A 13,963-nucleotide genomic window follows, 5' to 3' on the forward strand; every position below is an offset into this window, starting at 1 on the left:
CTGTGAACACTGAATTAGTGGAAACTGAACCATTGCTCCTAGTGGAAATATAGGGTTAGCTTCCTCTAAGCCTCTGGTCACCACATTTTCATCAATTGATCAATACCTAACCTTGTTTTATGTATGTCTCTGTTTAAAGACGTTTCATTTAATATTATTAATTCCCTAGCATTGAACTTGTGGCCAACAGCACCATAACTCATGCCTGACAAAGCTTATCTACCCTACCACATGCATTTTCTCCATAAGGTGCAGGAAGGCTTCTTGAACCTAGAAACTCCAGATAGCAATTCCGCACTATATCTCTAGTGCTGGGGGGGGCGGGGGGGGGGTGCTGCTCTTAAACAGCAAGATCACCAATCAAAAGGCCCACAAAAATGTGAAAACTGTGACATTAAATAGACTGCATGTCTGAATGAGTGCAAAAGCACAGCAAGTATTAATTCTGGATTACAAATACATTTTAGTGAGTAGTAGGCCAATTTGCCAATATGGAATCCACAAACAATGAGTATCAACCGTACATGTCCCTAACAACGGTATCAAGCTCCTGCAGCAGCAAGAGTACAGAGATTTCGGTACTAACAGGCAAATCTGAGTGCAAGTCCCCACTCAGACACCCACTGGTTGGGTGACTGGGGTAACCCACCTCCCTCTAAGCCTTCTTTTCTTATCTATAAAGTACTCATGCCCAAACTTTCTCTTCCTTGGGTCAAATAATGGTAATTTTAGTAACTTTTCATCTTGAGTTTTATTTTCCATTTCTAATAATTTTTCACTACATGGTCGTTACAGAGCTAAGCCCCCATATTTCTCATATGCTATAGAGTCAGGCTAAATATAGGAACCTGGTTCTGATCTAAGTGTAGCAAATGTAGTGGGATTGGTAGGTACACTGACTCTTCTCAGGGAGCCTAAATTTAAACCCCAATGAGAGAAAACAGGGTGCAGAATAGTATATACTGTCAATATGCTACCTCTTAGGAAAAGAGGGACAGCAAGAAACCATTCATATTTGCCTATACTTGCATGAAGAAATGCTGGCAGGAGAAACAAGACATCTTTCATGGCAAAAGAGGGGGAGAGGTAACAGGACAGGGGATAGGAGGGTGTGGAGGGCATCTCAGTACATAAGTCTATACCATTGACATTGCACTTTTAAGCCATGTACATATATAACTTATTAAAAACACAATGAAATATCCTCTCCTGTAAAAAAATGAGTCAAGCAAGGGTCAGAAGTCTGCGTTCTAGACTTAGCTCTGATTCTTATCAGCTGTGAGGCCTGGGAAACTGTAAGTTACAGACTGGGATAGATGGCCTCTAAGCTCTCCCTCAATCCTCAAAGACCATGGAAATCGTTTATGAATCACAAAATAAAGTAAAAGTCTTAATCGAGCTCAGTGGTACCACAGCATTTACTATGAGACACAGATTAATAGCAAGTGGGCTAGATCTTAGTCAAGCTAATTATCTAACATGATTGGTAGGTTTTACAATTTCTATTTCCTATTTCAAATAAGTCATCTGGAAGTTTAAAAAACAAAACTGTAATCAAGAATTAGAGAAATTTTAACAAAACTAAACATTATCTAAGAACATGATATAAAAGGAGTTTCTAGTAAAGCATAAATCAGATGACTTTTCCTTAAGCTAGATAAACTCACAGTATCCAAATCCCCCAGATTTATAAATCACTCAGAAGTAAGGAAATTGAAGAATTATGTATTCAAACTAGGAGCATATTTAGTATTTTGAACTGTGACAGATACAACCCAGGCTCTGTTTTTCTTTAAATAAAAATCTTCATACTGTAGTTAAATGATCAATTTATAACATTACAGAAATGTTGGTTTAACAAGACCCATTCCATATATACCAGTTGCCCATTTAATGAAGTTACTTGCAAATACAAAATAATTAACAACATATAACTAGTATGGTATTTCTACATATAAAGACAAAATGGAATTATATGTGAATTAAAACATCTATTAAAGATTATTAATCTTATGAGATTAATCTGATAAGGGAACATGAGGAAGAGTAACTGAGGGTTAGAAAAGTCACTTCCCTGGTTCCTGGGCCATCCTGAGTCCTGCTTTGAGGGGTTCTCAGGTTTCTATTTCTCAGGTACCTGTTCCATGTGTGTTTACCCCATCAGATCACCAGGACAGGAATTGTGCCTGTCCTATCCACTGTTACGTTTCCAATGCCTAGCACAATGCCTGCTACATAGTAGGCGCTTTATAAATTATGCTGGGGGGGGAACCTCATCCTAAATACTTTGATAGAATATTTTATTAAAGAGGAAGATATAATGCCTAAAAATCTCATATTCACAGAAATGACTATTTCCCCAAGAAAATGAATTCCATAACTTATGGCGAACCATTCACTTAAAGGAGGAAAAAAAACAGAGGTAGCCCTGGCTTATTTGAGGAGTACAGGAAGAAGAAAAAAAAAACATACCTAGTGCTATTCTTCATTTAAGACTGGCTGTTTGACAAACTAAAAGAAAAGTAAATAGGTACTAGTGCATAATGGTGTGTGCAGTAAGCTATCATCCTATTAAAAAAATCATACTTGTACGTGCAAAGAACATTTCTGGAAGATACACAACAAACCCATTGGCAGAATTTGAATTTTTCACCATATATACATATTATTTTGGGTAGTGGTGGGTGGGACCTCTCACCCACTCTTTCTTGGATTATAACATCCTCCAAATGGATCCACATCTAGCCAGCCCTTCTCGAGGGCATACACAGCTCACAGGGAAAAAACAGTCATTTCAAATGGATCTAAGCAGTTCTAGACAAATTAAACTTTCACCTCATCACACTTTGCCTACAGTTGAATTCCAGGCTTGCTAAAAAGAAATACATCCACTAAGATAATCAAAATGTTATGCCACGTTTTCCTCAAATATGGTGTTCAACACTTTGCAGAGGAAAGGAAAGGCAGTTAGGCTTTGAGAGCCCTCTGCCCCATCTGTTTTTCATAGCTTGGATGTTGACTCTCAGAAAACCGTTTTCACACATTATCTTATTAGCAGGTTATTCACATCTTTACTTCTTCTAGCCAATCTTTCCCACATTAAAAAACAGAATACTGGCAATGTGTACAGCTACATTTTTTCATACCATCCCCAAAAGGCTTTTACCACATCCAGGCCCTAATGTAAGTCAGACTTCTGAGCCTAAGGGAATGTTTGCAAAGCCCACCCTCTTGAGACCAACTTTTCTGAATTCATACCATGAGGAAAATATACTGTCTAGCAAAAGCACTGTAGGAATAAGTAATTCTCCAAGTGTGAGTTGGTGATAACAGACTCCCAAGCGGCCGAGGACCTCAGGGCCCCAGTTTTAGATTCCTTAGTTAGTCTGATAAACATGAGCTCCATGCTGATGGAAAACTCACTTAGCAGCTGACATGTGGAAGGATGAAGTGATCTGCCTACAGATGAGATTAGCATTCCTTGCTCCGGTCTCAGGAGAGAGAAGTGTGATCAATAAGAACTGGTCTTCAAAATTAGGTATCAGTTCATGCCAAGAAAGTCTGCAATAAAACAGACAAAGGCAAGCCAAAATTTCTCCAGTTTGAACATCTGAGCTTCCAAACATAGGGGTCTTCAAAGAGTCCAGAGGAATATGTTTTATTCAAAAACATGCAGGGGAAGAGTGTTTTGAGTTTAAATAATTATACTTTCTCAGTTGGAAAGGATACTTAATAAGCAAAAAAGCAGAACCACCCCAGTGTATACCACTCAGAAATGTTAATAAAATGACATCCTGATCTCTGAATTTATTAATAAATTGGTTAACTGATATTCTGATATTCTAAATTAATCAAACTATATTCTGATAACAAAAATAGTTTCGTGTTAGTAAACTGGATATTGGCCAGGAAGACTGAAAAAAGAAAAATAAAGGGATGGGCAAGGGTCCAACTAAAGGCATTTTAATACAGTGATCCCCACGGATGGCACAAACATAAACAAAGCAACCCAAACTCTTCACTGATATTTAATATGGTCTAAAACCTGCAAAACATGAATTTTCAAATGACCCTACCAGATGCTCCAAAAATTAGACATGAGGCCACTAAATCTGTGATAGAGATTTTTAAAAAACAGTCCTCCTAAGGATCTTTCATTTAATATTACTTACTAAAATCCTAGAGAATAATTTCATGGCCTAATCACTTCTGCTCTCTTTTCAACAGACCAGACCTCAAGTAAAATTTCAACTTATGAGAGTGGCTATCAAAGATGTCCTGGAAAACATCTTATTCTTAGCAGATTTTTCAAAGATATCTATGTACATACACAAATATATACAGAAATATGTATAACTAAGTGTTGTTCATCAAATACACACAAGATGCAAGAGAATCAGAAGTAGGAGCTCCAAAACAGGACAACTCCAGCAGATAAACACAAACACTGCTATTGTGCCCTGTTCTGGTCGTTCGTATCACTCTTCTCTGCTAGAAAAGAAATTCCAATGAACTCCCGATACAGAGACAGTTTTCTTGCTACAAAGGGACCTTTGTTTGAAACCCCCACAAGTGACAAGGTCAATCTTAGCCAATCTTGACATTTCTATGGAACCTTTCCACCAAATTTTTTTCTAAACTCAAATCATTTCCTGAAACCTTTTTGAAATCCAAAGAAAACACTGTATAGATAAAGTATCAGTTAGGTCCTTTAACAAATGCCATTCATGATACACATTTTCCTCAAGATATTTTTCTATAAATACACTTGTAAAATCTAAAATCGCAAGGGTTGTATGATTTAATCCACATCCTTAAAAAAAAATAGGCTAAGAGTATGGTAATAATATACTGAATTAATATTTAAAACAGTATTCACCTGTCTTCTTAGTATATAGAAAGCGATTTCAGATTTTTTAATAAAATCATATTTTCACAGCTTTTACACAGAGTTGACATTTTAAAAATTAAAATATTTTCCTGCAAGGTTGCTCAGTATTTATATTACCACCTAAGGGACAAAGAATTCTTTCATTTAAGTCTTAAGAAGGACTTGCAAACTCATTTTCTATGAAAGTCTACTTTGAAAACATTGGACTTTTCACAAAGCAGCAACTAATCTGAATTTATTTAGTTCTTTTCTTTAATCTCAATTTAGACAACACTTTCCAAACATGCATTTCATTTTCTTCCCCAAATCATTGCGAAAGTAGTTTAATGACATAAACAATTTGGATGTCTTTTTAATTTTATTGTATAGTTGCATGTTAGGGCTTCTGATAAGATATAAATTATAGGACACTTTCATAATCAATTAGCTTATACTGTCAACATTTCAACCATGGAGCCACATTCAGAGACTGTCTGTGGTAAAGATGCTGGACAGTATCTTTACTGGAACGATGACCACAGGGAAATGACAAGATGATGTCTATGATGTGCCATGCACTGAGCAGTGTCAGAAAACGAGATGTTCTTTGTTTTTAAAGTCTCTACATTCTAAAAGGTCAAAGACATTCAAATATTAGATAAGAGTCTAATCACGTTCTATGACTAGCTCCAAAGGTGATATATACCAAAAAGAGTAAATCCTAATTATTTTCCAGACAGGCAATCCCTAGCAGAGGCTAAACTGAAATTTAGTTCTTTAGGCTGAAACCTCAACTGCACTTAAAGTATATGTGTAGTTTTGGAAAAATGGTCTTGGGGAATGCATTCTGAAGAATCAAAAAAAAAAAAAAATCACTAGTTTCCATTCCATTTAAAAATGTGAATGACCTTAAACCAATTCACATAATTTGGGTCTCAATCTCCTTACCTGCCGCAGAGAAATGACGGTACTCCCCAGGACACTATAAAGGATTAAATCAGCTGAAATAAGAAAAGCCCTGGAAAAACATAAAATTGATGCCCAGGTGCTAATAATTAATGTTGCATTTAGGAAAAACATCCCACAATAAATGAGCAATCAGCAAGCTTAAAGGAGCTTGCTTTTGAAATTTAATTCATCAACCATCTTCCTCATGCTTAAATCAAGTGCTAGATTTAACTTGGCTAGATCACAAAGTTTACATTAAAATCTTTTCCATCGGCCAGAAGAACTGTGTGGTCCTGCTTGTTTAACTCACAACTGGCAGAGTCAAAAATCCATGTAATGGTTCAAAATCTCCAGCTGTAAATGCAATGCAGATGAAATACTGCAACTAAACCCCAGCCATTGTTTCTTTTTCCAAAGTTCTACCCTCATTTAAGATTGATAACAGCTAATGACTAAGCTTGGTAACACTTTCATCTGTCCCAACCAGGAGCATTGTCCAAGCTTAAATCTCCATGTGACAACTCAGAATCCACAGACTCTTGGAGCTTGCAAAAGCAATGCAAGAAGGCAAAAAAGCATGTAGTAGCCCCAAACATCTGCAAAAACTAACTAGGAGAATGGCCTAATTGGCAGCTGGAGCATGTCAGGGCCTGTTTGGAAGTACTGGTCCAAGGAATCTACTGTTTGCCAGGCAAACACCAGGCTGAGAGGAAGCAAACAGCTCAGATTTTAGTCCTAACCTAAGTCAGGACTAACATGCTTTATGATTAGGAAAGAATCCGTTTATCTGGACTTCATTCAATGTCAAAATGAAGGTGATTGTTAGAATGTTGTAAGACATGCCACAACTACCTTTAAAAACAAACCCGTGCAAAACACTGTGCTAGAGTCTATAAGACAAGACCTGTCCTTTAAACTCATCCTAGAGCAATGCCAGCCGAGACAAATATAGAGAGGACATCATTCAAAAGTCATTACATAAAAAATCCAGACACATTTCAGAGTACCAGGCAGAGGTGATCAAAATCGCAGTAATATTATCAACAAAATCACTGCCGCTTGAAAGCTCACCTAGTGTAGTGCTAAGTATTACCTCCTTTAATTCTCATACCAACTCTATGAGGCTAGATAAGCTATGGTCCCTATTAGAGAGAGGGAGAACTAAGATTGAAAGATAGTATTTGCCTACCACGATGCTAAAACGATATATTTTTCAAAGTTTGAGGCTTTATGTATTTGTGCTGTCTTCAACTTGTTGCTTCCTACAACACTTAATAATGGTAATTATAGTAATAATGTATTTAAACACAAATATTGTTGATAAAAATTGTAAAACATGACTTAGCTCAAACTAACGTCAATTGCCATTTGACAAAAACAGAGTGAAGGGTACACATGCACCTGGTGACCAGTGTCCCAAAAGAAGAGTGGGGTTTCAAGGTATCAGCTGTCACCGTACCTGGTTTCCTGCGCTACAGTGCCTCCCTTACTTGGGCCTGGCTCTCTCAGTCCGGAGTCCATCTATTTTGCCCTGCTGCTGGGTGAAGCAGGGTATCATCCAGCTGTGTAGAGCTGAAGGGAGTGTGGGAGGGAGGGTCTGGGCTCTACTTCTCAAACTGGCTTTCACAAAAATCCCGTTTTTAGTCACGCCTTTACTCCAACTTCATCAATTCCTGCACCTTCCAGAGGTTCTAGAGTTTAAAACTAGTTCTTTCTTGACTTTCCTCACTACCGGCTTAGAGTTAACCTTCCCAGATTGCCTGAAATAGTTACTAAGAGTCCATCTGTTTTCAGGTTCCAAAATACGGCAGCTCTTGTCTCTTTTCTTGTTGTTGTTGTTGTTGTTATTGTTGTTGTTGTTGCTGTTTAATCCTTGGGGGTTTGTGCTTTGACTATCCTATCATTTTTCATGGGATTTCAGAAGGGAATGAACTGAAGGGCATGTGTCTCAGCAGTCATCTTTAAATGGGTAGCATCAGTTACAAAGACTTTTTATAACAACTTCAGACCCATTGCTTTTCCACAGTCTTACCTGAAAGGACTGGGACTGTTATTCAGACACCTGTAGTCTTTCTTCCCCTACTTGAAAGGATACTTAAATAATAACTACTTATTTCTTTTACTATTACTTCAGACACCGATTATTGATAAAAGCTGAACAATGTGGACTAAAATATTCATGAATTTCCAATCAACTTCTTCACTTATTTATCTCAGGACAAAGAAAAAGCCAAAGCATGTCATAAAAAGTGGCTTCTGAGTGTCACTGACTTTCAACTATCAGCTGAAGAAGTTTGGTTTTAAAAAAGTTTTTCTGTTACATGAAGAGAAATAGGGCAGTGAGGAAAAAGAATCTTCTGGGGGAACAAGTACTGGGTATTATTTTGTATGTTTATTATTTTTATAACTTACTCTTCCACACAAGGCAGAAACTGAAAAGTTTGGCATTAGCTGCTCATTATAGGTTGGGAATCAATTCAGTTCCTTAGGACACAAAACCACATTGATGGGTATTTTTATTTTACTCTGCAGAAACTGAAGCCAGCAGAGTTTTAGCTTTAAAATTACTTCCTAAAGAAATACCAATGTTTTAACTTTGCACTGGGAAAAAGAAAAGCAAGCATACTGCAAAGTTCTTTAGCACTGTCTACAGTCGACCAGGCAGACACCTGAGAGGCAAACAAAACTCCTCTTTCTCACCAAGTCCTCAAGACTCCATGCTCCAAATATCCCTCAAGTCCTTGCTCTTAGGCCCTCTCTCGGTTTCCCAACATGTGTGGCTATGTTACTGTCATGGCGTCAAATCTTTCACCACCTTCACCTCCTCTCTAATGCGAACAGCATGCTGTCGTGTCCCCGACCACCATGGCCATCCCCTACTGGATCGCTCAAGGTTTCCACACAGCCTTCAGGAAACCGTGAAAACGCCTCAGCAGAGCACAGAAAGGCCAACACCATCTGTTCTCACCCTCGCCTTCGATGATTCTCACCGGCCTCCAGTGCGACCCATACCTGTGCATTTCAGTGACCCATACCTGCTCTAGGATTCCTCCGAGCACACACTGTGGATGTTTCACCAGCCGCCACTGACCCCTGAAGACCAACAGCCACCAAATGCTCTAGAACCCAGGCATCTTGCAGAATAGGAGGCTCCACAAGTGTGGACTGAAGTGAGCAATTCTTTATAAAGAAAAGAACTTAGTAGGGACACACCACTGATAAGCACTCACACCCAGCATCAGAATGATCTCGTCCCTGCCTGCTTGCCTATAATGTCTTCTTAGTGTTATTTATCAGCCTGAGTCACTATAAAGGGGACCAGATGTTGCACTGTTCAATCCACAAAGCTGAATATTGAGCATGTTCTGACCTCACCCTACACTAAATATCCCATCACCTCTGGCTACAATTTTTCATTAGGGAAAAGTACAATGAAGGTAGTCTTCATTATGCCACACTGAACAATGTCATGCTTCGTCAGTAATCACTGATTTAAACACCAGTCATTTGCTTTATTCAACATTTAGCATTTTCTTACAACTGGAAACTCTTTTTTGGGGCAGCACATTAAGTAGTTATCACTTTAGAGTCACTTGGAGACCAAATGCTAGAAGCTCAGCAAAGAGGCATTACATAATGAGATGAGCTTTGCAAATCTGAGCATTCTGAATTTTTATAAAACGCTATATCTAAAATGAGTGTTTCAAACTAAATTGAATAAACTTTTGTAATATGTTTCTATGATACAGACATTGGATTATCATGGAGAAGCTGAACATTCCTAGCTGAAATACATTATAACAGAGATCAAGTATCACATAGGTAGCTATCCAGATTACAACACTGCCTTTTAAGGCACCTGGATGGCTCAGTCAGTTAAGCATCTGACTCTTGATTTCGGCTCAGGTCATGATCTCAGGATTGTGAGATTAAGCCCTGTGTTGGGCTCCCTTCCTCTCCCTCTGCTCCTCCAACCACCCGCTCTCTCTCTCTCTCTGAAATAAATAAATAACATTTTGAAAAAGAAAAAACACTGCCTTTTAAATAAAAACAAAGTAAAAATATAAAAAATGTTTCTTTATCTTTTAATGGAGGTTAAGAATTTTGAGTTTTGTTTTAAAAATAAGAAATAAACAAAAATGTCCAGAATAGTGTCTTACTATAAGCCAGTATAGAAATGAAAACTTTTTAATAAAATCATAAAAGACTTAAATTTTGTAAAAGATTGAAATTAAAATCATAAAATTTTAATCTATAAATAAAATGAGTTATTCCAGGGTTAACCACATACAGATTTTTTTCAATCCCCATTTAATAAATAAATAATTGAGGGGGTGAGTTTTAGCAACCTGCTCAAGATTAACCAACTACCAAAAGGAGAATCAACTGTTCGACCCCAGGCCCCTTGTGAACCACGCTGATACACAAGTCATGCTGTCAGGGCTCAAAGACCATAAGGACCCAAAGCACATGCTTTGTGCATAAAAACACGCCACTGTGGTTTTCAGAAAACATACCCTCATTAAAATCATGACTTACATTTTATAGTTATCAAAACAGTAATAATTCTTGATAGCTGTGTATCTAATACAGAGCTATGTTTTTATATATCAACCCAAGTACAAGTTAAAATGAAAGAGACTCATTCTGAAATCTGAATACCTTTCAAAGAGGGACACATCGTTGAAGGCTCTTGTTCTGAGCTCTTCACCGAAGGAGAAAAGAGATTTTCATTTATCTTACCGAAACTGGCAAGACTGGTACCAAAAGGACCAGTAGGCTGAACACAAGCAACAACCCAGCTTCTAAACAAGGATTTCCAAGTGGTGGTACATGCCACCACCCACACACCATGGCCCCAGTGTTCCCAAAGGCCCAGTGGGTCCTCTGAACATGTATTTTTTTTTTTTTAATATTTTATTTATTTATTTGACAGAGAGAGACACAGCGAGAGAGGGAACACAAGCAGGGGGAGTGGGAGAGGGAGACACAGGCTTCCCGCTGAGCAGAGAGCCCGATGTGGGGCTCGATCCCAGGACCCTGGGATCATGACCTGAGCTGCAGGCAGATGCTTAACGACTGAGCCACCCAGGCGCCCTGAACATGTATTTTTAAGTATCCATTTCAGTCTCAAGATTGACAGGATTCTTGGGGCGTCTGGGCGGCTCAGTCGTTGAGCATCTGCCTTCGGCTCAGGTCATGATCCCAGGGTCCTGGGATCGAGCCCCACATCGGGCTCCCTGCTCAGCGGGAAGTCTGCGTCTCCCTCTCCCACTCCCCGTGCTTGTGTTCCCTCTCTCGCTGTGTCTCTCTCTGTCAAATAAATAAATAAAATCTTTAAAAAAAAAAAAAAAAATGACAGGATTCTTCCTGAGGCAGAATCTGGCTTCTGAAGTTGTGCCACTATCACGGAAATTTGAAGATCTCATTGATCTGACCACAAACTCCAGCTCTCGGAAGTAGCCCCAACTCACATGCTAACCTGTTCAGCATGAATGTTCCATCTTGTAAGTTCAAAAGGAAGATCTACCTGCACACGGTGATGGAGCTAGCAGGCATGAACATGTTATCATTCCTGGCTGCTTGGTTCTGCCCTCATGTGACAAGTAAGCAAGGTCCAGATTTGCAAGATACATCCAGATACCCCCCCCAGAACAGATCCAATTTTTGTGGGCCCTAGAGCTTGTACAGTATGCAGGCCCACCAAGAAAGAAATTAGGCACAAAAGCAAATATTTAAGAGGTACCTTTGCAAGTGAGAAGCCTTGAAGCTTAGGCTTCATTAATTATACGGTAAAGCCACTTTTGACCCAACTGTATAAAATTGCCAAAATTCAACCATTTTGATCTACCAAAAGAGCAACTTAGGATGGCTCAATGTATCACACTGATGGCACAGGGCTCCTGCATGGGCTCTGTAGTTCACTCAGAAGAATGTAACAGGTCACTACTGGTATACGCTTATTAAAACTAATAAGGAAAATTCCCCTCTAATAGTGCTTATGGAACGTTAAGTAGGGAAAACCTAAGAAAACCATTATGGTCACTATGACTACATTTTCAAAATAATATTTACATAGATGAACAAAAAATATGAAAATGTAAACAAAAATAATTTTTGTATTTGAATAGTACTACCATGAGTTATTTTCCCTCCCAACTAAAGGTTGTTCTATTAACCGTATAATTTAAAAGGAAGAAGAAGAGGACACGTGTGAGGAGAGGAAGAGTCAGCGACACAGAAGGGAGGGAGAGACCTCAGATGTAACTGTCTGTGGTGACAATTTATTACACACTTGCCATCCGTCTAATACATCAACAACCCGAAACGTATCTTAAAATTTATTTCAAGGGATCAAGATAAAAGCCAACTGAATCAATGAGAGACCTCATACTTCTAAAGGTCTTCCCTTTGAGATCACATAGATGTTTGTTAGTAAGGAAGGTCTTGGCATGACCAAAGGCCAACTAAGGTGAACTTACTTTTTGCTTGCCTCACAGACATCTGTAATGTTGGAGAAAAGATGGTGACTCTCTGTTTTGGTCATTGTATCACTCAGTTCTTTAGAATTTTTAAACATTCGTATCAAGATCTCCAAACTGAGTAAATAGGAATGTTCAGAGGATATGACTTCAAAGATAGCCTGGTATGAAGGAAAAAGAAATGTATTATTAATTATTGTAATTGAAGAACTAAATAAAGTTTTCATAATTCTCCTATAAAAACAACATATCTTAAAAAGCACAGAAAGATAAGCATGAAGAAAAATGCATCACCAAACTACTGTCTTTTTTATCTAAGGCACATACACCCAAACCTCAGGAAGTAGAGTCAGTCACTGCCCACAGTGTAAAAATGAAAAAGTGAAAGCATTTAGATGACTTGAGATTCATCCTGAGGTCATGCTTTGTCAAGGGGTAGAATCTATGGAAGGAAAGCTTAGGGCATGTCATAAAATCTCAGTGTGACATTAATTAACCTTTGGGGTCATCTCCTCCAGGCCTGTTTTCAAAGTCTGCTGCTCTGGGACACTAAGGATTTATAGACACCACTTGGGATTCCAAGAAAATTTCTTACAAATATATTTCTTTGCTCTCCTCTTACACAGGCTCCTTCTCTCCCCATATTTTAATCCAACAAATTTGCAGTCAATTACAGCAAAGAGTCAGGGTATACTAGAAGACCATGACTGTATCTACCCTCAAAAGGTTCTCATCAGCCACAGGAATTCTTTTATATTAAACTCATACAACTGAAAGTAATTCTGTTCATTCAACAAGACACCCTTTCTGCTCCCGTCAGTTTCTCATGAAGGAGTGAATCAGGACCCTCTGTAGAAATGCTTGGTGTCAAGGCACACAGTCGTTGACCTGATAAGTGTTCATTAATGATAAAAAGCCAACCCACATATGTGGGTAGGCACCAACGCCCTACCCACATATGTGGGTTGGCTTTTTATCATTAATGAACACTTATTAATTGTAAAGAATTCATCTAGCTCCTTAACAAAATCACCTTCAGATCCTCCAAGAATGGCAACACAGGGATTCCTCCTCAGGTCGGGGTGGTAAATATCCTCGCAGGCCTGAGATTCAGATCCTTCCTAGAGATCTCCCTGGTAACATTGCCATCATCACCTTGGCCTCCAGGCACGTCTCCTCAAGCCCTTGGCCCAAAAGGCCCAGAAGATTCTTGCCGTAAGTCCCTGTGCTATGGCTGAAGCTGGGTGAAGCAGGCAGACACAGGCAAGTGGACGCCCAGCTGCTGGTAAGTGGACCATATTCTGTAGGTCAGGTTAATGGGGCTGGTCTCAATGTTCATCTCCCTTTTCAGCATCTATAAGCTTTAAAGGAAGTCTTACTTAAAGGTGCTGGTCTAGCCTCAGTTGTGTTCCAGGGACGTAAGTGATATAACCTTCTAATGAGTATGGAGTAAGAACATGAAGAGTCTCACTTGACCTGTATCTTGTATAATTCTATTCAATCGATACAATTATCCCTGGGAAATGTAGTGTAAACTGAAGAAAACTGTCGCTTCCTGACCAAAAATAGTGGATGTCATGTTGTTAATAGATATGGTACCCTGAATGACAAAGTATTTTCAAAAGCAAAGGCTTTTGTAATCACATGCAAAATACTAAGATTT

General features: G+C 38.7%; 1 protein-coding gene across 2 annotated transcripts in view; it reads right to left on the reverse strand.

The window, feature by feature from the left end:
* The window catches only part of ARHGEF26 (Rho guanine nucleotide exchange factor 26), a 119,658-nt gene that overhangs the window by 76,338 nt on the left and 29,357 nt on the right, over positions 1-13,963 (reverse strand). For both annotated transcript variants that reach the window (XM_078070081.1, XM_036091374.2), the window contains exon 6: positions 12,301-12,461. In XM_078070081.1, coding sequence (XP_077926207.1) covers positions 12,301-12,461 — 161 coding nt within the window. The remainder of the gene's footprint in view (positions 1-12,300; positions 12,462-13,963) is intronic.

Source organism: Halichoerus grypus, chromosome 1 (assembly GCF_964656455.1).
Source record: "Halichoerus grypus chromosome 1, mHalGry1.hap1.1, whole genome shotgun sequence".
Classification (NCBI taxonomy): domain Eukaryota; kingdom Metazoa; phylum Chordata; class Mammalia; order Carnivora; family Phocidae; genus Halichoerus; species Halichoerus grypus.